Here is a 26,291-nt window from a genome sequence, read left to right as displayed (position 1 = left end):
GAAAGTACGCTCTTCCGTGTGGCTTGTAGAAAAGATGACCACCTGGCCCTGGACCCGCAGTGTACCAGAAGGAAGGAAACCCCACCACAGCGCGTTCAGGACGGAGTTCTTGGGCGGACCGTGTACGTGGCCAATCGAAATCCGTTCCAGAAAGCGGGATGCATTTCGAAACTCTGAAGTCACATGGGACCTCATGGGCGACCTCTATCAATAAGGCTATTTTAGCACAGCTGGAGAGCTTGCGTTCTGAAATCCGTCAGCTGCGAGAGGAGAACACGTAACTCAAGAAGGAGATTGCCAGGCTCCGTCAATGCCCTCCTCCCCAGTGGCAGCTACAACGAAAGACTGGTTCAGCCAATCTGCCTATGAAATCAGCCCAACTTATGCGCCCGAACACTAGGATGACCCGTCGCAGCTGTCGCAGTGCTAGCAACGAACGCACAGCGACATCTCAACAGCATCCAAACGACAGTTCGGATTTTATATAAATGCTAAAGGTCATTCCGTGGAGCTTCAACAGGACAGCCGTAAACGCCAAAGAGATATAGAAAGGCTGCGTACTCTTTCCGACAGTTACGCCTCGGAAACAAAGGCCATGCTCTAACTAATAAACAGTGAACTCCCGGGGCTGCCAAACGAGGTTGGATCGCCCCCTAGAAAGATTTTACCAAAAAACGCGCTGACTGAATGAAGCAGTCCCTGAAAATCTACGTTAATAGATACATTTCAGTTTCGGCACTGCCCATTCCAAAGCAGCCGCGACTCGTACACTAGGCGCTGAGAGGGCGCTCCGGTCGTGAGTTGCGCTGTGTCGGCGGTTGAAGCGGTGGCTCCGGCTAACTGTACTAGAATAATTCTAGTAATGTTTGCTCCGGCGCCAGCGTTAACAGCTTTCGCGGGCTCTCCACTGGGCTCAAAGTTACTGTTGCGGTGTAGTTGCGTGTCTGCCCTACAAGTTTCTTCTTTTCGCTGCGTTTGTCTTCGCCCTTGTGTGAGAAACTTGCCTTTTTCGTGTAGTCGGTTTGGGGTGCTAATGAACAGTGCGGCCGCGGGTGAAAGAATTTCATGACTCCGTCAACATGCTGTGTTTTAATTCTTGCATGTTCCGGGCTTGGTGCAATGCTGACTAGCTTAACTCAAAGTCGGCTGTACGGGATTTTCTAGCCCACTTTAGCAGTGATGCTTGTGTGGAGGCTGGGCAGATTCATCGTGCATGAGGCACATGCTTATGCCATTTACAAAATGTACAACTGTGAAGAGAAGGACGGAGTGTAGCATCATGCTAAAAGAATTATTAAAACAAAACAGACAAATGAACAAATACGAAAAATTTCTAATGGTAACACAATATATCTAGAAAACATGCAATGTAAATATCAAAGCAAATCTTCCTAATTTTTCCGGGATTTCTGGTTAGCTTTACCCACGGACCAATTGTTTTCTTTGAAACTACGAAGGATACGCGGATATCTTTCATAAAGAAGAATGCCATTGCTGCGCATGGTTATCAGGAAGTATCATTCGTGCTTCAGCCAACTTGCGCGGTTGGCATCTTAAACGAAATCGCGTGCGCACTTGGCAGCTACTGCTACGCGAAAATTGATTTAAAATGCTGTCGTTCTTAGTATTTGAGCCCCCGCTAAAAATTGCTGGGCGTATGTACATCTGCTTGCATATTCGAACCGTTTTAAATAAATCGCGAACAGGAATAGCGCGGCAACAAAATGATGAGCAACTTCCGAGAACCGTTGTTTCTTATCGAGTACGCCGCCAGATCACAACCCGACATGCCGGGATAGAAAGCTACGGGAGGGCTGGCATTTGCGTGACGGCGAAGGAGTCCAAGAGCGCAAAATAATCACGTGACCAACGTAACCTATTATGCCACGTGGTTTTTTTTTTCTGCGGGTTGTGTTATATTTCGTGCCAATATTTATTTTTCTCACGCGCGCGCTACGCTTGCACCGCGTTGCACGCACTCTCCGGCTAATCGACGTTCTCATGTGATGCCGATTATTCTTCTCTGTGCCTGTTCGAAGTTCAAGCGCACAGAGCTTTTCTTGCGTGCGGACATTTCAGTGCTCACACGCTGTTTACGGTATGCTTTCCTTCCGACTGCAGCAGGAATGCGAAAAACACACAGTTAAGCGTTCCGCATGTTTGCTTTTCGTGCGTTGGTGGGCGCATAAATCGGGTAATTTTGTATATTATTTAAAGTTAACCGCTACAATAAACAGAAGACAACGAAAATTTTTGCCAATTGTGTGGTTCTTCCGAGTTCACTCTTGCAGAAGAGCATGCCTACACGCGTGCTACAAACGGCTGAGCTCAAAGTTTCGGCGTAGTTGCGTGTCTCTACAAGTTTCTTCCTCTCGCTTGCGTTTTTTTATCCCTGTGCGCGAACCTTGCCCTTTCAGTGCGTTCAGTTTGTGATGCTATTGAACAGTGCCGATTTCATCGAGGATTTTGTGACTCCGTCAAGACGCTGTGTTTTCTTTGATGAGCCTGGCTTACCGGCATGCCAACGTGCTCCGCCACCTGGCTGTACGGACAGATACCGAATGCAACACTCAGAAGTGTCACTTAGGCGAAAAGCAAAAACGCCCGTGTGTACGAGATTTCGGCGCACCTGAAAGATCTTCAGGTGGTCAAAATTAGTCCGGAGCTCTCCACTACGGCGAGCCTCATCGCCTGCGTTGCATCAGCCCGTTAAATATTACAATCAATCAGAAGTATCACTTTTTAGCGCCGTCATCGGATCTATAGCTTGTCACCTAATAGAAAAAAGCGATTCCCCGCGAGGACAACAGAAAAGCAGCACGCGCAAGGTATGTGGACTTCATTTTCTCTAAGAGGATATTACGATCATTAACGTAAAAACGTCGAGATCGCCTGGGCTTACTGGGCACTGAAGGAAGGTGCAGTTTTTGTTAACTTTCCCAACCTTCTCAGCAACTTGTTGAGGAAGCAGACTCGGCGGCGGTCTCCGAAAAAGAGAAAGGTAGCGTCTGCGCACGAGCTAGGTGATTGCAAAGGGAGATCACTTTCCCAATTGGAACTCTCCAAGGCGCCTGTTCCCCAGCAAGGCACCGATTTCGCACAGATAGTCGAGAATAGTGCGGCAATACGGCCCCAGCCAAGTGGAGAACAGCAGCACTCGAAGAAGAACCGTAGCCGCGTCAGCAAATTGATTTTTACTAGGACGGAAAGAAACGGGCGCCTATACAATCCTGAAAAGTGTTGTTGCCCGACACGATATCACCTATGTTGTATACGAAACGGGAAGCTGCTCCAACAGTCATGTGAGTAAACATAATTTGTTATGCAATACATTTGCTCAATTGGCATGGCACAAAAATTTGTGTGCATGCTTGACAGCCACTGCTACGCAAACGTTAATTGAAAACGCTGCCCTTCTTGGTATTTTAGCCACGGCGTTAAATCCGTGGGCGTACGTACACGGCTCCTTGTATAACACCGTCCATTTCAAATAGATCTCGAACTGTAACGGCCGCAGCAAAATGATGAGCGATGTCCGAGAACAGTTATTTCTTCTGCAGTACGCAGCCAGAAGCGGCGAGGACCGGAGATTCCGAGCGGAACGCTCCTCGCTAGCAGACGACGCTCGTTCCCCTGGCGCAACTCGCAACTGCAGCGCCGCGGTGGCGAGAGTGGCGGCCGGCCGCCTTCTTTCCATGGCCGCGGCGGGGAGATACCGAACTGGAAAAGTATCTATAAACGTTGCTGAAGATACTACAATGAAACTCCCATAGTTTTACCCAAACCAGCCTCATACGTTCCAACCACATTCTTCATCTTTCACCATTCCTAATTCTACTCCAGGATACCCGGGTCACTCCTCAAGTCTATGGCTTTAAGACTTTTACAGAACCTTCTATTGCGAGATTAGCCCCAGCCTATAGCACCTTGCTTGCCTCCGGCGGTCCTCATCAGATCAGACCTGGGTTACGAAATTTCCGTCCCTGGTCAAAAGTCCGAACATCACGGCGCTGTCATTGTTGACATTCGCCTCCCGGATGGCAAGCCACTGATTGCCGCCTTTGTTTATTAGAAACCATCCACTAGCTCTCAAAAATCAATTTCATACAACTTGCTTCGGCACCTGGTACCCAAATATTCAGGAAAAGCTATCATTATTGGCGGGGATTTTAATGCCAAAACTAACCCCTGGGTTTACGCTTGCCTTGGTGCCCGCTTTGAGAAAACCTCAGAACTGTAACCCCATTATCATGAAAGATGAAATGCAACTCACGCGCATTGGCCTACATCCCAAGCAACAAAAGTCCTCCCCAGACCTTACCTCAGCTTCACCTGGGATTTTCCCGGAATGGAGCCCCTTTACGACAACGTGTGGCAGCGAACATTATCCGATTCTCATCACTCTTAATGGAAAGCGCTTCCCAACACACCAGAGCCTACCCAGAATTGATTGGACAATCTACCGGCCCATGTCCTCTTTGTCAACGCCTCGATCCCTCGAACAGATCATGACTACTCTCCATAAAGCCAGAGATCTCTGTGGTGAATATATTGACTGTGACAACACCCCGGTTGTACACGCCCACATGGCAAACCTATGAAAGAAAGCTCAAACTCTAACCACCCGGTACCTTGCTAGCCGTAAACGTCACCGTGATATCCTCAAGATGAGAGAACACTACAAGCTAATAAAGAAATATCAACACTCGCTCGCCAACGAACACTGGCATAGCCTCTGCAGAGGACTCGGCAAGGAATGCGGCCTCTCCAAGTTATGGCTGGTGTATCGAAGGATATCTGGCAAGCGCAAGCATAAGTCGACGCTGTTCTCCACACTCAGTCTAAAGGACACCCCTGAAGCTGTGGAACAGCAGCTCATAACTACTTTTTGCCCACGCTTCTCTCACTTCTCATCCCCCGCTACAGAACATACCAATATCGGAGGATGTTGAGGAGCTAGATCTTCCCTTCATCTTAGCGGAGCTCCAGGCTGCCCTCCACCAAGGCAAATACGTTCGGTTCCGGGTCATGATGGGCTCACGTGGCAGCACCTTGGAAACCTGGACGAAGCTACCCACCTAGCGCTTCTAGAAACATCAATGACCTTTGAGCTACAGGTACTATTCTGGACAACCTCAAGCTCACTCTCATCTGTCCCTTCCCAAAACTTAACAAAGACCCTTCCAACCTGTCTAATGTTCGGCCCATTTCCTTGACACCAACAATCTGCAAACTCATCGATCGTCCCATAAATATTCGCATGACACACGGTATGGAATACGTCCGGTGATGGCTCCACCCATCATAAACTGGTTTCCGGCCACACCTAGGTACGCACGACTGTTTATGGCTGCTGCGACGGGTAATAAATCGGACTCCCGCAGTAGGCACACCCGACTTTATCGTTGCCATCGAAATGAATAAACGTTTGATAACTTGAGCCAAACTGCGATCTTTGCAGGAAAGAAACAGCATTCTCAAGCCAGCGAGCCCAAAACTGAATGCGGTTGTTACTAGACAACCGCAACACACATCTAAGCGCCACGCACGCGTGAGAGAGCGTGGCGCTTAGACCTACTATGTGGACAGAGGCGCAGACCTAAAGAGGCGCAGACTATGAAGACCTACTATATAGACAGAGGCATGCCTCAAGGCTCTATTCCTGGACCTGTGCTTTCAATTTGGCAATGGCCCGTGTTGCACAGTAACTAGAAAAGAATTCTGCTGCACGTTTCGCCATCTACGCAAATGACCATACTGTATGGACCGAAGCTGTACACTACATGTCAACTGAAACCATAACTGAGTTGCAGGCCACAGCCCACAGCCTTACGTCGAGCCTTCCGACGTTAGCGCTAGACCTGGCTCCGAAAAAAAAACAGAGTTCTTGGTGGTTCACGAACGGCAAAAGATAGCTCCTGATATGCACAATACCACCTATCTATCTCACACACCAATTAGGTCTATGTGAGAAAAAATAAATTTCTGGGTCTCCTACTGGCCAGTCCCAATACCGTACAGTGGTGGATAAAGCAACTTCGAAATACGTGGAAGCCAATGCTTCGTATAATTTCTAAAATGTCAAATAAGTAGGGAGGTGCCCAATAAGGGGCTTGCATTACCCTAGCACGAGCAATGGCTCCAATCCAATGGCTCCAATCCATACAATGGCTCCAATGGAGCAATGGCTCCAATGGCTCCAATGTATGGTGCCCCGGTATATACTTTCTCAAAAAGTTACAAGAAGCAATTATCAGTACTGCACAGGGCCAAACTCTGAACAATAACAGGATTGCCGCGACATACACGCACCGACGCCCTCGAAAAGACGGCTAGACGGCTCCTCTGCCTCCTATGGCAGCCCTGCTTTCTGAACCTGTCCTTCAACATGAACAATGATGATCTCTTACGTCTGAGTGAGCGGCTCTTACTGCGCGGGATGCTCGAACCATGTTGCCACCACCGGTGCCAGTCAGGCACCGCCTGCCCCCTTGGAAAGGCCAATCCTGACATCGCCACATCAGCGACCTGGAATTTCCAGAGCAAGGTAGTGTCCCCGCCTAAAAGCCCTTTGTCGCATCCTGGAACAGAAGCTCTCAGATGAAATTGTCATCTTTACTGATGCCAGCCTGGACCAACACCGAATGGGCCTCGCGTGGCATTCCCCAGAACGTCCCGAATTTACATTACAAAACATATACTTTATCCACCTCCCACTGAAGCCGAACTGCATGGAATTCCCTACTCACTGGATGATTTTGCGTAGAACATCTATGCTCCACTACCTTCCCCGCATTCGCAACCTTGCCGACTCCAAAACTGCTATTGAGGAGTTAAACAAGGCTTTTTCTTATCATCCTACTGTTCACCATTGTCAAGCTGTGGTAAACATGCTCGCTAAGAACGGCACGAAAACTAACCTGGCATATATACTAGGATACATGATGCAGGAAGATGCCAACCAGAGGGCGCACTCCTCAAGGTAGGGTAAGCATCCTCATGCCCCTCTCCCAAATGACCAATCCCCTACTGCTGTCTCGCCCACCTCCTTTCGACTGCGACTGGGCCACGCTCGCCACGCGCACCGATACCGCCTAGCATCAACCACTCCGCTTGGCTACCTACACGGTCTCCCATCTCTTGCGCGCCCAGCAAAAATTTTCATCATAAGACTCTTTCCAATGCTGCTATCGCTCCCCACATCATAGCCAAATGGATTCACCCTGGGAGTCGTTGTCCGCACGGTTCAGCGACCTATATCAAGGACCTAAACCATTTACCCAGCATTCTGCTGCATTCTCCGACCACCGATATATTCTCGAACCCGCACTCCCAAATAGTTCTTTACAAGCTAATCGCCCATACCATGACCTCCAATTCCTCGCCGTACTGGCTCTGTTTTCCTTGAGAGCGCTCTGGCTCGAGTTGTGTCAGCCGGGCCTACAACTCACTCGAGTGTTCAAACTGGACAATTAGTACCTCACTTGAAATCTACCTGCACCACCCATGAAGATTCAAGAAATCCTACTCCCCCCTCCCTCATATTTTCATTTACCCCTCTGGCCAACTGGCCTTCCCTTCCCAATAAAGGACTTTACTACTACTACTACTACTACTGCTACTACTGCTACTACTACTACTACTGCTACTACTACTACTACTACTACTACTACTACTACTACTACTACTACTGCTACTACTACTACTACTACTACTACTACTACTACTATGAAGGACTGAGTGCGGGCGTACATCTGGGAAACATGATTTATTTATTGATTGATTGTGATTGATAACCCACCGAAAATACCCCTCGGGGGACACGTGGAGGCGCCGATAATGCCTCGTATAAATTTTGACCAACCGGGGATCGTTAATGTGCGCCGAAATCTCGAAAACACGGGTATTTTTGCTTTTCCTCCCCACCATAAAAGCGGCCGCCATGGTCGGCTATCAAACCCGCAATCTTGATCACAGCAGCACAGATCCATAGGCACTGAGCTAGCGCGGTGGGCCTCACAATTACTGTTTTTTTATTTGTTTGCTAATGTGCTTAGGAAATTTCAAATGTCTTTGCTTGAGTCTCTGCTTTTAAATGTAGGAGTTTGCAGGGGACAGAAGAAATTTCTTTTCAGTCATGTGCTGGTATTCCGCAAGTGTAGCAGGGGTGCAACAAAGAGTATTCACAAAGCAACATGAGTCGGCATCTGCAACGCTTCATGTCTCGAATGTTGGATTAGGATAAGCAACAAAATGCCGAGGAAGCCTACGTACAGCTTCTCAGTTGTGAGACCAAATAATCTAAGCACGTTTGTTGAGAGAAAAACGATTTACACCCGACGCTTTCTCCCTCGTAACCCGAGTCAAAGTCGAAGTGAATAATCAAGTTTGTTTCGTCCATGCCAGAAGGTAGCAAACGCGACGATGCTGGCTGCATATCGGCAGGAACCGATGCTCTATTCCAACCACGGGAAGCGTTTTTTAGGCACCCGATGTACCTCTGGTTATAATCACCAGCTTTTTCGGAACTCTATATGTAAAGTTGGCTTTTATGGAGTGTGTGTTACTAGAACGAACGACGCCATCAGCACGCAGAAATGCTTTGTTTTAAAATCCTTGAGGGTCAATTTTACACTGACGAGTGAGCTCCCGCCCAACGGGCGGTGGTTGGAACTTTAAAACACTGTGATCAATACAAGCTCTTTTATATCACATCGATGTTTACTGACCTCCCTGGGATTCTCATTTAGCTATATCTGCGTGCAGTTCGTCATACCCGAAAATCCTATCGCATTTTTTTCTCCACCAAATTTTATAGGTGCTTCTGTCAAATGATGAAGTAATATTTCGACCAATAAGCAATGGCTATTACAATGTACAAACTTGAAATACATAATTAGTGTCGATCAAGGAAAAAGAAGAAATCATAAATAAGATGCGCATCACCACAAAAAACTACTCCTGCATATTAAACAAGCAAAAGCTTTTTATACGCCAGTGGAAAATTGTTCGCATATTTACTTTGACTTGTTAAAACATTCATTACTTTTGCACCACACAGCTATATCAAACTCTCACCGTACACATTTTTCCAAACCGGAATGTTCAACTTTGGGTGTGAAAAAAACGCGCTTGGGAGTTTTATGAGAGTTCGGCATTTTTATTACAGATGATGTCCTGCATTTTGATCTACTCCTTTCAGATGCTGTAAGTGACTAAAGCCATGAAAACGGGGGCTGGGCCTGGGTACAACTTTAATTAGCATAATGGATTCATTTATTCGGTTAATTTAATGAAAATTAGGTTGCCTTGGTTTAAAAATTTCCAAATTTAGTATTTTAGGAATATTTGTGATGTTACAGTGGATGATGATTATGAAGGTAATAATAGGAATATTGATTCAGTAGGTGTCTTCTCAGATATTGCAGATGACGTTAGCATGCCACATCATCCTGATAACTACGGCCTGATCACTACGGCGCGGGCTACTCTGCCGTTATCTCACTACGTGTCGCCGTTGCCGGCGAGCGTGTTGTTAAAAATCGTGTCTGAAACTCCCGCGTAATTGTAACGTGGTTCAAATGACCCCCGCACAGTTGGAGTAGCCTTCGAAGGGGGAGGCAGTGGCGAGGCGACGCACTAGAAGCGCGTCCCGTCGTCTTCCTCCTCCCACCTTCACCACACGCTACGACGAGCATTTCGTTTGGGCTCAACATACTACCCTAACTTCACCCTTTCGCCACACTTTCCTCCGCTGTTTTCTTTCTGCCTTCGCTCGTTAAGTTACTGCGCTGTCACCATCGCTACCAAAGTGAATAAAAAATTGCAGGACATCTAAGCTGTTCCTATGGGCTACGAATGTGAAGGCCCAGTTGAACACGTTACTTCCGCCCGCGTTGTCGAAGGGCTTTGTATTTTGTCGCGCTGATCACTTTTCTTTACATGCTATGCAATGCTTTCCCGTGAGGCATTTGTCTGTTACGAACGAAAGATGCGCGAATCTTAGCTCAGTACTGCTTTCACAATAAAAATGCACTGCGTAGATCAACAAAATGCGGCACATGAGAGCGCAGTGCGGAGTACCTGTTCTTCCACGCTTCGTGCTCAACGCACGTGTCAAAGCGAGAGCGCGAGTGGCCCTGCAGCGCGCATCATGCCACTAATGCAGGCGATACTCTTGTCACCGCATTCGCCTATCACACTTATAAATAATAAGGAACATTGGTACTCGCGTTTTTTAAGGATGTGTCAGCTAATTCTTGTTCGCTCACGAGAGAGTTAATTCATACAACGACCAAATGGTGCGAGTGCCCATTCGCTGATTTTCGCACCGTGTAAATTTGTATTTAGTGTTGCCCCTTTCTTTTCTGTTTCGGCAACAAGCATTCTGTTTTATTCTCTATCACATCTCAGCATACTTGCATCATTTCTCTTGTGATGTGTCGCGGTTTAGTCAAGCACAATTACGATCCTTGACACGCTTGCGCACAATATTAACAACGCGGCTTTGTTTCAGTTTGCTGAAATGACTTCAACCGATTAACTGGTTAAAAACGTATTGCGCCTGAATCATTATTCGATTGATTGGGAGGATATTCGGTCAACTCCTTACCCCGGGGCGGATACATAAACAAACAAAACGCTTTGGGTTCAATAGTGATTCTCCTTGTTCAATACTTACAGAATCACAACTTCATCAATGTCTTTCGCTGAAAACCCGCTAGATTCATCGGGTTTTTTCTGTTGTTTACTCCTCTCATGTTACTTGTCACTCAAATGGTGTCGCAAAAGAACTTACGTTTTGTCCACTGTGCGGTCGTTGTCGTTTTCACCTGTGTGAACGTTGCCGTTGTAAGCTGTGCGGGCGTGGATGTTGTCACCTGTGTGGACGTGGTTGTTGTTGTCTGTGCGGGCGTAGCAGTAGTCACCTGGGCGGGCGTTGTTGTTGTCACCTGTGTGGACGTGGCTGTTGTTGTCTGTGCGGGCGTAGCCGTGATCACCTGGGCGGGTGTTGTCGTTGTTTTTTGTGCGGGCGTTGTTGTTGACATTTGTGCGGGCGTTGTCGTTGTCACTTGTGCGGGCGCTTTTGTTGTCACCTGTGCGGGCGTCCCCGTTGTGATTACCAGCGTTGTTACATTCCACACCTGAGGTGTGTTGTTTGGTAGCACCTCGATTATTCGAGGAACGGCTACGAAGGTTTGCCGTCCATCGCCCTTAGGGGTAGCTTCTGTCGTGGATGTGTCTCCCGAGTCTGGAGGGGAATTAGAATAACAATTATATTCGTTCTTAGACGTTACAAGGCCAATATTAAGGTAAACTATCACTGGCTCCAATAAAGTAAAATGTAACCCGAACGTATTTTGCAATTTGTAAAGACAAAGAACCGGATAATGGGCCAAACTACCCATTATTTTTCTTCATTCATTCGGAAAACCTGAGTCTACTGAACAGCCACCCATTGTCATCGCTCCTACAAGTGAATCTGAACATTTTGAGTGGGCACACACCAATCATTATTTAAACGACATTACTTTTACCCGTCACATCACAAAGAATGAAGGTACTTCTTTACTTGCGGCAATAATCTCGCGCCGCGCCGCAACCTTAGAAACGCCGCTGCTTTTAAAGGCGCACTACTTTGAGCGCGTGCGAGAAAAAGCGGCGACGGCAGCCGAGACAACCAGTGCTATGCCCTCTTCGACGAAGGAGGAGGTAAGGAACGGGTCTGCGCAACACCACATCGCAGCACACGTTAACCCGGCTCTCATTGGCTCATTGATTTTGGCGCAAAGAGCTTCGCCGCAAAACAAGGTCGCAGAGCTATCCTTGCACAGCAGAGGAATCCTGCCCTGTAATAGAGTTTTGCAGCGTGCATTTTCGCGCGCGGCGTCGCGAGTGAGGACGAAACTTTACGCCATAATTGCTGTGATAGTGAAATAAATAAAATGAAACAACACATTTCCTGTTTCGTTCTTGCAACCAATTAAGCCTAACATTCGCACTTTTTCATTTCGCCTTAGTCTCGTGGATTAGTATAATCACCAAAATGGGATACCATTGTTCGAACTTTTACATTTTGGCAAAAATTATATCCCTAACACGTCCTCAGCTATGGTTCTTTACGCATATGCACGAAAAGGCTGTTTTGAACCAATTGTATGGAGTGAGAAACCCCCACATTGCCAATACCCATACAAATAGGCGAACAAAAAGAATTAAATGCTCTCCTACTAGGTGAAGGTGAATTCGGTGAAATGGTTCGTGGTGTAGGCTCAGAGGGCAGAATAGATGAAACCTGGGCTGACGAATTCGGAGATGTGCAGTGAATAAAGGTTAAGACAGGGTGTCAGGGCGGAACTTCCATGTTTTACCTAAGCAATTGATAATGTGCCTCACTGATCTTACCCCCGAATCTTCCAGGCCACCGAGAAGGTAGGCTTCTGTTTTATCGCGTAAACATTGCGCCAGAAAGATCCTCCACAAGAGAACTGCGTACCTTTTTCTCAAATTTCGGGACTTAATTCATTAGGTTTAAATCATTTTGAGACACGTTTTGATGCCATGTGTTGCCCTTCAAACATACTTGATTCATCTCTTCATAACCAAATGCATGCTGCTTTGTTTTCCCCTCTGGAAGCTCATCACTTGATTCTGTTGTAACTAGCATTCATTTTTTTGTATTATTCTTAGTTACTGAAATGTGTTTATTAATATTTTAAATGAAAATGCCTTGTATCATTGCAGATAATGCTGTTTTACTTTTTTGCAGTTTATTTACCCTGTTTATCACTTTGTTTCACTTTATCGATGTAACAATCTATTTTTGATTTCTGTTACATGCACCACAGCTTGCTGTATACTCACCACACTGCACTTTTGGGGCCAGAGCTTGTGAAGCTGCGTATCAGCATCGTTCAAGATGTAGGTTTTCCAGTGCTTATCAGCTTTTTCTCCATGCCTCCTGCTTCTTGTGGATGAAATAATCTATATTGATATCTGACGAATGATTTACACAGCTTAAGTGGGGTGGGGGGCGACGTTTTTGTTGAGATCGCCAACGGGGCTATGACTGAGGAGGTCCGTGGCTCGTTGTTCGTTAAGAGTTCTTGCGTTGTCAGCTTTTTAGATGTGTAGGCTTTACAGGTGATGGCTTCGAGAAATGTACAAACTGCGAACCAACGAGTTTTTTGTTTCAACAAAATCAATTACCAAGAAAACAGAATAGCTATGAGGCTTAGGAAACGTCATGGTAGGCATTGGAGGAAACTATACCTCTAAGCAGCCCCTTTTGAGGAACCGATCTTGTTTAGAACGGGGGATTGTTTTTTCGATAAGAGATAAAATCAAATTGCTTAGCGTGTATGAGGTCCACTGAGGTCACGCTGATGCTATGCGTGGTCGCAGAAATACAAATCTGGGAGCCAACCAAAGGAGCCTGTCGGCATTACATTGGCTAAGGATCCAACAGCCACAATTCTTTTACTGATCCTTCACATTTAAACATGTCACCAGGCTTCGGCACAGCTCGTGCAGATGCAGCGAACACGGTGTCGCCACTAGCCGTCGTCAAGCTTGATCAAGGTAGCACCAAGAGCCTTGAGCGAGTTTCAACAGGCGAGTTCTTTCACATAAAAGAAGGATGTTGCCTTAGTGACCCCATTGGGGGCAATCCAGATATGGAAAGGTTGGGATCTTGAATTGGGATCTTGGATGAGGATCTTGAATAGTGTAGAATGCCGTTGCTTTGTGGCTCAAAAGGAATTCGCAGAAAAAAAATATGCATAATTTCTGCTACTTCCATAAATCTGAGAAACGTTTGCCATTGAAGTGACACGAACGGGATAAGACAGAGATAATTCGGGCCCCAATTCGTAGTGTTCGCCTATGGCCAAATGTCGGAGCTGTAATGTAAGTTAGCGGTGGCAATGCAAAAAGCCACGCCACAAACATGGAGCTCAAGTTCGTCATTGGCATACCAAGGACTGGATAAAAATTGCTCCTGGAATCTGCTCACCTCGCTGCGAACGTCATCGAATGACAACGGTCTTCTTCCGCCCTTTCCAGGCTACTGCCTCTGCCGTCTCATCCTCCCACCTGTTACACGCTTCCCCTCCTGTCTCTGTCCGCACATTTGATTTGTGCTGTTTTCAATTTTGCTTCTTCGCCCTAGTGCGCCATGTACTGCGAATACTGTGACACAGCGTTCAATGCACGAACGAGAGGCTCCGGCAATGCCCTAAATGCATTCCGTAGTAAAAACTGTTTTGAATGAGTTTTTCTTTATTTTCTCTCCCAAAAAATTGAGCACACATTACCATTATTTAAAAAGAAAAACGCGTCAAACACTTGTTATGAATTGCCCTACTTCTTGAAATTATCCTTATAATACATTTTTGCTGAACATGGCCTCAAATTATGTAGCATATTTCTCGATTTATTAGGTTGAATATGTTTTGATTTTTAAACGAATCACTTAAGAATTCATTTTTACTCGAGTCCGGGCCGCTGAAGTAAGGTAGGGAGGGAGGGATGGAAGGGGCGACGGACGGACGGACAGACACACAGACAGACAGACAGACATAAAGCTAAAAGACCGACGGACAGACAGACACATTTTCGCGTTTGAGTAGCCCAAGAAACATTGTCGTATTTTTCATTCTCTCAGTTTACGCCACTGAATGTTACGAGTGCTGCGGTTAACCGGCGTGGCAAGATGAGCAGATGTACACAGTGTCCTCACCTATCAAAAAGAGGCAGAAGGCGACAGCAGCGGCAACGAACAAGCCGATACACACGAGAATGGCCAGGACGATGACTCGGTTCCCGTCCTGTCGTCTGCAATTCAACGGTACACTTAATTGGCACAGAGATTTTCGGATATATAAAAAAGCGAATGGGCAGTGCTAAAGCAGTGGACAAGTGTCGCATTATGGCTTTGCAACCAAGCGTTATCTATGGGATGCAACCCCAATCCCGGTCGGAGCGTTGGCGGAGATTGGGCTACGCAAAATATATTTCAGGAAATGTGTCAGACTATTATGATGACAATGAAGGGCATGTGCGCGGATTTGAAAAAAAACACCCGGCCGTCCAAAGCCCCTCCTTTTTCCCGCTGGAGCTTACAGGAATACTGAGCGCCAAAGTTGTTCTTCATTTTTGCCTGAAACGTATCTGTGCGGTACCATGCGCGGGTTTTGGCATGCATTTTAAAGCGAAAGCTTTTTAATTAGGAAAAATAGCATCCTGTAAAAAGCTTAAAGTATTTTTTATATAGTGGTATGTTGAACTTGAATCTGATATCCCTGGGCCCATGGCGCCGGCGTATATCCGTCTTTCTTTGTGTCAAAATGGTTACCTCAAAACCTTGAAAAGGAACCGTAGGAGATAATAAAATATTCGCATCCAACATGAAGCAGGAACAAAAAGGTATACTGCATTTATTGCACAACAACGCGTGGGTGTACGTTTAGGCTGTCCGTAGACGCGTTAACTTATTTTGCAAAAACCTTCGCATGGGTTTCTTTTTTTTCATTACAAAATACGTGTGTGAAGATTCGACAATCAATTGGATGTAAAGCATCCCGAATGTTTAATATTATAGCGGTAGCGACGACCGTTCTCTATGCCAGCGCCTTAACACGGTGTTCACCGGAAAAATAGGCGAGGGTACGCGCACGCCCATTGAACACTGTTGTCGGAGCGTCGTCGGCTCAGCTGTTCTTCTCAGGGCAAACGCAACCCCTGTTTTTCTTATCTTGCAGGGCCATTTGGCTTCCTCCAAAGGTAGCTAAGCAGCGTATGGCACAAGGTCATTCAGGTGCAGTGGCCGGGGATATACCACTCTCAAAGCAACAGGGTAGCAGACGACCCTCGCACTGAAGATTGACCTAAGTGCGTGCGCGTACTCTCGGATATTTCGCTGCTGAACACTGTGATAAGTCGCTAACATGGCGTTCGGTTATCGTTCCCGCTATATTATAAACATTTGGGTGGCGGTACTTCTAGGGAACGTTGAATGGGCACTTTCCATGGGTTTTGGCGCACTCATTCCTCAGCATTGATATCAGAAAATCTTCTCGCTTCTGTCAGGTTCTTTTAGGAAGGGAATTCAAGGTTTATTTGAATCAATGCTTTCATATTTCTTTTTCGAACTCAATCTGCCTTGTTCAGATTATTCGGCATTGCGGAGTGGGGAAAGAAGCCATTCGCATTAGTGCGGCAAGCATATATGAGGGAGACAGATATAAAAACACTTTATTTTAAAGACATATATGTCCGAGTCTTGAAGCGAATCCTCAAGTAAGAAAGATTCAGCCGTAGTACCTAGTCAGCGGACTTGAGGAATGGGAGACTAGTGCGTGGCAGACCCGAAGCCAGACCGGGGCCCACCTCCCACCCTGGAAATGTTCCCTAAAGGCGCGCGTAAGCGAGAGCTACTGTTTCCTTCTGCAAAACTATTCCCTCTGCTTTGGGTTCCGCTTTCTGGTCGAAAAACAAATGAGCGGATGTAGGTTTTGGGTGCCTAGTATCCTCTACAGTGGCTCAGAACGCGGCACATGTTTTCTCTGTTTTTTTATCAATGTAGTGTACCAGGGAACCCGGAAGGATCACAGCTTTCTGTTTCCCCAGCAAGAGAGACGCTGGTTTCACCTTAGCCTTCCGCCTAAGAACACGAGAATACTTCATGGAGAACGGCAAGCGCCTCCGGAGTATAGAGGGGCGACCCAACTGCGATTACACTATCTTCCTCAGGAGGTGCTGCACCCGGAGCTGTACCAGTATTGGGTCTGCATCAGCCCCCCCCCCCCCCCCCCGAAAAGCAAAAAAAAGACGGTGGAAGAAATGTATCCGTGGTTAAGCGGCCTTTCTTTCCCTCCCCCACCCTTCACTGTTTCTCTGCCTGCTGAGATCCATCTGGAGCCACCCCCATTTGTAGAAGTCTCGATCAACGAAAAGGCAACCGCTTTTGGCCGTAGCAGTGTAAACAGGGTGAAAAATGGTAACACAGCAGGAAACCGGCGTTGCACATCGGCGAGATCTCGAGTCCTCACTGACTGTCCTGTTCTCGCAGAGGTGTCCCCCTAACAATAGATGTGCTTCAGGCGGGTCAGTCTCTGACGCCTTTAGTTCAAGAAATTTCTGGAATACCGCTGTTTACAAGGGGTGCGGTTCCCAGATTCATACAGCGTGAGGCATCCACGCAAGGCAAATTCTAAACAAACTTGCTACTTTCCGTAAAGCGCTGAAATTACTGTGCTCTGCAGGAAAGTTAGTAAGGAAAGTTTGCTGATTTAGTAGCGCAGTGAAGCGAAGTTCGCTGGGGCCATCTCCAAGTTCTCGTCTGAAGTAGACTAAGTGCAGAGGACACGAGTGAGGTAACTGTGATGGGTGGCGTAACTTTTTTTATTCTATCTTATGCGCCATGTTGTGGAAAAACTATGCTTCGTTACCTAAGACTTATGATCTCAAAGACTGGGGAGCTACGTAGAAATATCTTTGTCATCGATGTATTCCCGTCATACTCCTTCACTCCCCAGCCACAACTGGGCCAAGCCTGCGGTTTATTTGTTGGCTATATTTATTATTGGCTTGAGTATTCAGAATATTTGACACGTACGAAAATATTGTGCGTGGTTTGCTCATGGCTGCTCTGACACAGGTGGAGAACAACGCCTGAGCTTCGCATGGAGGCTTCTCAACTAACAAGAAAGTCAGGATACAATCAAATGCCATCATTTTTGCAGATATGCGTTTAGGGTAGCATTGCAGTTGAGAGGTTTTCCTTTTATTCTGGAGGCTTTTTCTATGCAAACCTACTAGAATCAAAGCAAAGTCACTTTAAAACCTACATACAAAGAAATGAAGAAGTTTCCTTTTTAGGGGAAAAAGCGAGAACGCCCCAATATCCGTAATTCTGGTAAAAGAGCATCTCAGTTGGTTAGAATAGTTCCCTAGCCCGTGACCAACTACTCTGTGCATTTTTTAGCTTCCATGCACAATGCCCCAACCTCTGAAGCTAAATGAGTGAAATGCTTAGAACGGCACAGCATTCGTATTAGATCATGTGGCCTCAATACTCGCCGGAACATGTGTGCCGAAATGAGAGCACTTCCTTCAGTCCCATGGCCGCCACTGGGGTAAGCACTTACTTGCGTGGCAATAAAAGCAGTTTTTGTAATCATCGCGCGTCCCTTTTTAGCTGTTTTACATTTTAGCACTTTTTAACAGAAAGTGTTTTATGCCGGGATACACCAATACTTCAATGACGTCTTACCGCCACGAAAATGACGCCACTACACTTTTACCGAAACGACCCGCCAGCAGGACGTCGCTTGCCAAGCACACGGACAAGAAAGCTGCTGACCAACTAGTCATGCTAAGCTGCAGATTTCGCTCCACAGTTCGCATTTGTGTTTTACCGGTTCCTATGACAGAGAAATCAACTAGTTTTTACTTTGATCACATATGCTCAGACGAATTCCTTCTACAAAATATATCCCAGTATTGAAATATTATATTAAACTGGCGAAAAGTGTGTTCACCAACTTTTACCGGAAATACTGAGTGAAATTGGGCTCCTTTAGCAGATAACTTCATCATCATCACCAGCCTATCTACGTCCACTGCAGGGCAAAGGCCTCTACTATTAGTCTCCAATTACCCCGGTTCTGGGCTAACTACGACCAATTTATCCACGCAATCTTCTTTATCTCATCTGCCCATATAACGTTCTGCTGCCCCCTGCAGCGCTTGCCTTCTCTAGGGATCCATTCTGTTTTCCGTCATGAGCAATGGGTATCTTGCATTCGCCTTACATGCCCTGCCCACCTCAATTTCTTCTTCTTAATTTCTACTAATACGTCCTTAATACGCGTTTGTTCACGTACCCACACCGCTCTCTTCTTGTCCCTTATTGTTACAGCTATCATCTTCCGCTCCATTGACCGCTGAGTCGTCCTCAATTTAAGCTGAGCCCTCTTAGCGAGCCTCCAAGTTTCTGACCCGTGTGGGCAGAATGGGGCTTGGGGTGCGGCCTGACCCCGGCAACCATTGTCGGTAACGCACTCCCTCACCAGCGCAGGATTGGGCAGCCTGATGTAGTAAAGGCCACAACCTATCATGAAAACGCCCATTAACCCACGGCCTTAAGCCTCTGCTAAACATTTGGCTTTTTCCAAAGGCCACTTCAACACCCAGAAAAAAATTCCTATGGGATATCGTGAAGGTAGCGCTTTTAAACACGGTCACAAGCGAAAGAAACAACAAACTCCAGCGCAAACTCACAATAGATTTTTATTGAACAGACACACAGTTTAATACTACAACATAAACCCATGTGACCACATATCATACATACGTCACATTCCAGCGAATCATTTCCAAAACATGGCAGGCATAAAACAAACTGTGTGGAAGAAGGCGCGTGTTTAATTTCCATTACAGAGCGATTTAAAAATTCAAACTCACTCTCATGTAAATGAATCGACGGCACCCTAAAGCACCATATCCCTTTTTTTCTTATATTTTAAGCCTCAATAATCTCGCGTGTCAACTTGTCCCTGCGCACAGATATCACCGTTTCCTGGAACAGAGGCTCGCATTTGCACTTCGATACGTGTTGAGCCACGTGCGAGTAGGTGTCCCCTCCTAAAGACCTTTTATGCTCTAGCAACCTGACATTGATAAATCGATTTGTCTGACCAATGTACAAATAACACCGAGAGAACGGTATAAGGTAGACTGCAGACTTTTTGCCTGAGGAGACACATACTTCACTCCTTAACCCTTTCCGGTGCCTGCAGCGCACCATTTCTGCAGCACACCGCGAAGCGCCAGGGCCGAGAAGTGGTCAAAATCGCCGACAGCCCGCACATGCGCACTGCCCAAACGAGACGGGAGCTGCAACGTGTTGTCTGCTGCAGCACGTTGCCGGGCCGCTAAAGTTCCGTGAGGTCGGTAATCTCGTACGCGAATGAAGGAATTAAAGGAAAAAACAGAATGCATTTCTGGTTCTCTTTGCAAAAATAAGCGCCCACTTTCAGTCTGTGTTCCCAAATACAAGGGTCGGCGACCCGCGGCCTGCGGGGCAGTAATTTGCAGCCTAGCTCAGACTGCTTCACCACCCCTTGTCCCTACCAATGCAAAGGTCGACATGGAAGTATTCCCTTCAAATCGGTTGAAGGCTTGTGACATTTATGCTAAATATTGTCACTCGGTCAAAGATGACACAGTCGTCTTCCAAAGAAAGCCTGTTTATTGGAGCGAACTTGTGCTCCCCTAAGAACTCAAAAAGTACACAGGCGGCGAAGCAGCAGTCAAAAAGTGACGCACGTTAGCGAGCGTCGGCGATTCGGAATGCCGCGGCGTCTGATCTGCAGGCTTTTTATCTTACGGCGCGCGTGGTTCTCGAACCATCTATTTACATCCCGAACATTGTAGTTCAAGGAAGACTATTCTATGCTAGTGACGCTAGGGCGAGACAGTCACCTTATCTGAATGAGATAGCCCATGCGGCATAAAAATAAAAAATGGAACACACGCTCGTCAATGTCAGGAGCAGCATCTTCACTGTAGACGACGATAATCCATCTTGCGCGAGGTGGCAGGGTGACTTGATCGTCGGCGATCCTTACAGCAGCACTGTGTTCGGGGTTCAGTTGCGGTTTTGGGGAGTGATCGCAAGCAAAAGTTATGGATTTAGTCTGCAGATCAATTATTGCACCGTTGTCCATCAACAAGTCCATTCCGAGAATTACGTGTGTTGTGTTGTGTTGTGTTTTATGGCGCATAAGCAACTAAGGCTATCATGCGCCAAACAAAAGGTTTTGTGTTTTTTGTGGATAATAACCGATTGCTTTATCTTGTTATAGCTTGTTTAGAAGTGTAGCTTCTTTTAAAAAACTAAAGACAGAGGGAAGTTTGACAACAGCATTCTCTCCTAGAAGTAGGCTGGGGTGAAATGGAATTTGCTCGCTGTAGAACAGCCTAAAATGTTTTTTCCTCAAGGCCTCGAATTTCGTACATGAGAATAAGATGTGATTTACTGTAAGTTCCTGGTCACAATCTTCACATCTCGGTTTGTCTTGTTTCATAAGAAGAAAGTTATGTGTAAGATGTGTGTGTCCAATGCGGAGACGGCATAAAATCACTTCTTTGAGGCGTTCGTCATGTCTGCTTGATTCCCACTCTTCTATCGTGGGTTTAACCAGGTGGAGTTTGTTGTCGATTTCTTTATCCCATGAGGACTGCCAAGTTTCCCTCAGTTTGCTCTGTATAAATTTCATGCAGTCGCTGTGAGGAATCTGTACTGTCTCTATTGTTCCGTTACCCGCCTGTGCGGCACATACGTCGGCTCTCTCATTTCCTTTGATTCCCACATGGCTAGGGACCCAGCACAACTTAATTTCCTGTGCTTGTGTTGTGATTGTTACCAAATTGTGTATTATTTCTCCTACTAGAGGTTGAGCTGCATTTTTGTATTGCACTGCTGTGATTGCGCTGAGAGAGTCTGTATATATAATACTGCGTTGAATTTTATTCCTCATTATCATTTCTACCGCCACAGCAATGGCATAACATTCAGCTGTGTAAACCGAAGCGCACTGGGGTAGCCTGATCACCTTTTCCCATTTCCCTTGCACTACTGCACTCCCAACATAGCATGATGTTTTGGAACCGTCTGTGTAAAATGAGGTGTAGTCTTTGTATTTTTCGTTTAGTGCCAAAAATTCCTGCAAAATATGTTCTTGCGGTGTCTGCTTTTTTTGAAGGCGTGTTAGTGTGAAGTCACATGTTGTAGGAAAACTATACCAAGGGGGTAGTTGGTTCTGTCTATGGGAAATTTGAGGTAATGTGTGCAGCGTAGTGAATTCTTGGCATCTCTCTTCAAACCGAAGAAGCAATGGTCTGATAGCTTGGGGTTTATTATTGAACAGTGTTCTAGATGGGCATTTTGTAACTATGGGGTAACACAGATGTTTCGGCAGTGAACGGATCTTTAGTACGTATGAGCATGTGAGCATTGTTCTTCTATATGTGAGTGGTGGTTCATTTGTTTCTACGTAGAGGCTGTTTATTGGGGATGTCCTATACGCCCCAGACGAGAAACGTAAACCTAAATTGTGAACGGGATCCAATCGTTTCAAGTAGGACTGTCTCGCGGAGCCATAAACAATGCTACCATAGTCTAGGCAGGAGCGAACAACGGAGCGATAAACTTGTAGAAGGCATGATCTGTCGGAACCCCAGTGTTTCCGTGACAGAACCTTAAGTATATTTACAGCTCGCGAAGCTTTCTTTTTAAGCATATTGATGTGGGGCAGGAAAGTGAGTTTTTTGTCGAACATTATGCCTAGAAATTTGTGTTCGTTTTGTATGGGTAAGTCGGTTTCCTTGAGGTGTAGGGTCGGATTGGTCTGTAAGCCTCTTTTGAGAGAGAAGAGAATAGCCACTGTTTTGCGTGCTGAAAACTGGAAACCATTTCTGTCTGCCCATGTTGTCAGTTTGTTTATAGTCAACTGTACTTGTCTCTCGCATGTTGCTACACTGGAAGATGTACAAGCAATTTGAAGATCATCAACATAGACAGAGTACATAATCGACTTTGGAATTATTTTGCATATGGAGTTCATTTTTACAACGAACAGTGTTGTGCTTAGAATACACCCTTGAGGGACCCCGTTCTCCTGTACAAATGTTCTCGAGAGGGTTGAGCCCAGGCGTACTTGAAATGAACGGTTTGCCATGAAGTCATTCAGGCAATTCAACATTCTTCCACGGATGCCTAACTCTACTAAATCCCGCATTATTCCAAACCTCCACGTAGTGTCATAAGCCTTCTCCAGATCAAAATACAGCAAGACAGTGTTGTTTGGGTATGAATGCTTCTCGTACGGTATTTTCGAGGCGGACAAGATGATCAGTTGTTGAGCACGCCTTTTTAAACCCGCACTGGTGAATGTCAAGAAGTTCGTTTGATTGTAGTACAAAACTTAGCCTGGTATTCACGACAAGTTCAAACGTTTTGGCTAGACAGCTCGTGAGGGCTATTGGTCTATAACTGCTTGGGGAGGTTGGCGGCTTTCCGGGTTTGAGTAAAGCTACAATGAATGCTTTTTTCCAGGCTACCGGCATCCTTCCCAATACCCAAACTTTATTAAAAAACTTCAGAAGTACTTCTACAGAAGGACCCGAAAGATGTGCGAGCATTTCATAATGTATATCATCTGGGCCGGGTGCAGTCTGCTTACCGGCCGATAGAGCTCTCTTCAATTCTTGGAGCGTTATTAAACTATTATAAGGTTCGTTTATACCACCGTGTGTTGGAAGTTTTTGTTTCTCTACAGTGTGTTTGTATTTTAAAAATGCTTCTGCATAATGCACAGAACTGGAGACGCTGGAGAAATGTTCACCCAGTATATCCGCCTGCTCTTCTAGGCTACTTTGTACACCAGGTGCTGTTAGAAGAGGAACTGTAAAAGGGGAGTACGTGCCATTGAGTTTCCGAACTTGCTCCCACATTTTTTTTTATGTGACTGAGCTGTTTATAGACGAGACGTAATTTTTCCATGAATCTTTCTCGGCATTCCGCCGAATGTATCGGGCTTTAGCTCGTTTCCTTTTAAACTCTAATAAATTTTCTTGCGTTGGATATCTTCGCAAGACTCCCCATGCTTTGTTTTGCTGTTTTTTGGCTTCCTTACACTCTTGTGTCCACCATACTTTGTTGTTTTGTCTCACCATTCCCGAGGACTGTGGAATAGCTAAGCGTGCAGCCTTAAGAATGCAAGATGTAAACCTTTCATTCAATTCGTCGATGCTCAGTGTGTCCGAAAAAACTTGGTCTAAAGTAGCTTCGGAAGTAAAAAGACCCCAGTCGGCAAACTGAAGTTTCCACCTGCGTGGTTTTGTCGGGATAATGGTTGGTGATGATGATGTTACACTAATGATTACAGGTAGATGATCGCTCCCGTATGGGTTATCAATGACATCCCACTTAATATCGCTAAAAACACTCGGTGAACTAAAGGATAAATCTATGCAGCTCATTTTCCCTGAGCTTGGAGAGCAGTATGTAGGTTTTCCGGTGTTTAAAAGACAAACATTATTGGATAAAATAAAATCCTCTAAAATCTGCCCCCTTGCGTCAGTTTTTTCGCTCCCCCAAAAAGAAGAGTGGGCATTAAAATCGCCAACTATTAAAAAAGGCTCCGGTAGTTGGTTTACCAAGTCTTCAAAATCTTGCAGTGTTACTGTGAGGTGTGGTTCAATGTACACGCAGCACACTGTAATTGTTTTAAATGCAAGCAGGGTGACCGCCACTGCTTCTAGCCTAGTTTTAAGTTTGTCTTCACGAGTTGCTATGCCATTTCGGACAATTATTGCCACTCCGCCCGAGAGCCTACTCGCCTGCTCTCGGTCGCAGCGAAAGACCTGGTAACCTTTGAGTATATTATGGTGTTTAGGACCTAAGTTTGTTTCCTGAACACAAACGGCTACAGGAGAGTGTGTGGCGAAGATGTCTTTGATGTCATTTAAATTATTTAAAAGTCCTCTGCAATTCCAGTGGACAATGAATGCCATGCTGCTTTTTTTGGTGGGGTGAAAACTAGGTTTTCGGTCCTGTGATTCGGGGCTTGTTTCTCTTTATGTTTTCTAAGGAGTTCCGCCGCCCATCCGACGTAGAGGGCGCAGAACCTCCTTCAGTTGTGTCCATCGTCTCTTCGGAGACGCTGGAGGTTCGTGCAGAACGCACGTGTGTCGAACTGTTTGACCTCACCGTGTGGGGTGAGGCCTTGGAGACTGCCGAACCAGGGGTCCGTGCAGCCCGCTTTGGAGGTGGTGGCGCAGCGCTAGCTGCTTCCACCGGGGGCGCGGGGTGCCTTGCTGGAACCTCACTCTGTGTGGCTTCAGCAAGCGCCGAAGACCGCTGTGATGCTGCGCCCTGTTGCACCACAACGGAGTAGGGTCGCGTATGCGCCGAGGAGAGTCGCCTCCGTGCTTCGCGAAATGTCAGGTTCTCTGTTACTTTGAGTGTTATTATCTCTTTTTCTTTTTTCCATGCAGGGCAAACACGTGAGTACGCTGCGTGGTTGCCCTCACAGTTAACACAAAGATATGTTTGGGCTTGACAGTTTTCAGGAGGGTGTTCATGAGAGGCACATTTCGCACATGTCTGTTGGCCCCGGCAGTTCAATGAGCCGTGGCTATAGCGTTGGCATTTGTAGCATCGCCGTGGGTTGGGGATGTAGGGTCGAAGTTTCATTTTGGTATAGCCCACCTCCACAGATTCTGGGAGGATGCTTGATGCAAAGGTGAGGACGATATGCCTTGTCTGAATTTCTTTGTTTTCTCTTTTGATTTTGATACGGTAGACATTTGTCACATTTTGTTCCTTCAGACCTTCTAGAAGCTCTTCCTCGGACACATACTTTAGGTCGTCATCTGAGATGACTCCGCGGACTGTATTTAGTGATCGGTGCTCACTGACAGTTACAGAAATTTCTCCGAAAGAAGTTAACGCTGAGAGCTTGTCGAGCTGATGTTTGTAAAGTACTTCGAGTAGAAGGTCTCCATTTCCAAGCTTCTTGATCTTATAGCCTTCCCCAATGGTGGCAGTTAGGGTCTTTGCGACTAGAAATGGCGATACAAGTCGGGCAGTCTTCTCTTCGTCACTGCTGTGTATTACGTGGAAGCGTGGAAAGTTGGCAACGTTCTTCGTGAAAAACTGGGCGGTTGCATCGGTGCCTCCTCTTTTACGAGAGGGATCAGATGGGCGAAAAAAGGAAGCCATAAATTGAAAAAACTGTTCGGCCATGGTGCCAGCCACCCACCATGGAGCCCAACAAGGGGACGGGACATGAACTCGTGACCAAGTCATGCCTACGCCAGCTGTACACCGCGACTATAACCAAATATGGCTGAACACAGGGTTGTCCGCCACACAAGGTTAACCCTAGCCGCCAGGAAAAAAGGAAACTGAGAAAGAACGAGACGACAGGAAAGTTGTTAGAGAGAAGATAGGAAAGTGAAAGGTTGAAGGGGAGGACAGGAAAAGGCGACTGCCGATTCCCCCCGGGCGGGTCAGACCGGAGGTGCCGTCTACGAGAAGCGGAGGCCAAAGTGGTGTGTTGCCTTCGCCAAGAGGCCTTAAAGGTCCAAGCACTCGGCGTCGGCTCAACCACCAGGACCCTCTTTTCCCCGGTCACGGCGCTGCCACGTACGGCTAGACGTGGGTGCTCGGGGTCCGTGGTGTCGCACAGTACACGCAAACATCTGCTTTAGCAGATGCC

The 26,291-nt window shown here is 46.4% G+C and overlaps 1 protein-coding gene across 1 annotated transcript; it reads right to left on the bottom strand.

Moving 5' to 3' along the window:
- Positions 1-256: 256 nt before the first annotated feature.
- LOC144139825 (uncharacterized) lies at positions 257-26,126 on the bottom strand. Its single transcript, XM_077672075.1, has 3 exons — positions 24,697-26,126; positions 10,799-11,096; positions 257-260 (listed from the first exon to the last, which is right to left on the bottom strand). Exons 1-3 carry the CDS (start codon positions 25,877-25,879, stop codon positions 257-259), a joined length of 1,485 nt encoding a protein of 494 aa, XP_077528201.1. The 5' UTR covers positions 25,880-26,126.
- Between the last annotated feature and the right edge of the window lie 165 nt (positions 26,127-26,291).

This window comes from Haemaphysalis longicornis, unplaced genomic scaffold, assembly GCF_048455015.1.
Source record: "Haemaphysalis longicornis isolate Haplotype H1 unplaced genomic scaffold, Haemaphysalis longicornis Haplotype H1 scaffold_5, whole genome shotgun sequence".
In the NCBI taxonomy this organism is placed as follows: Eukaryota; Metazoa; Arthropoda; class Arachnida; order Ixodida; family Ixodidae; genus Haemaphysalis; species Haemaphysalis longicornis.
The sequence above is the reverse complement of the archived record's forward strand: the minus strand, read 5'-3'. Positions and strand labels throughout refer to the sequence as shown.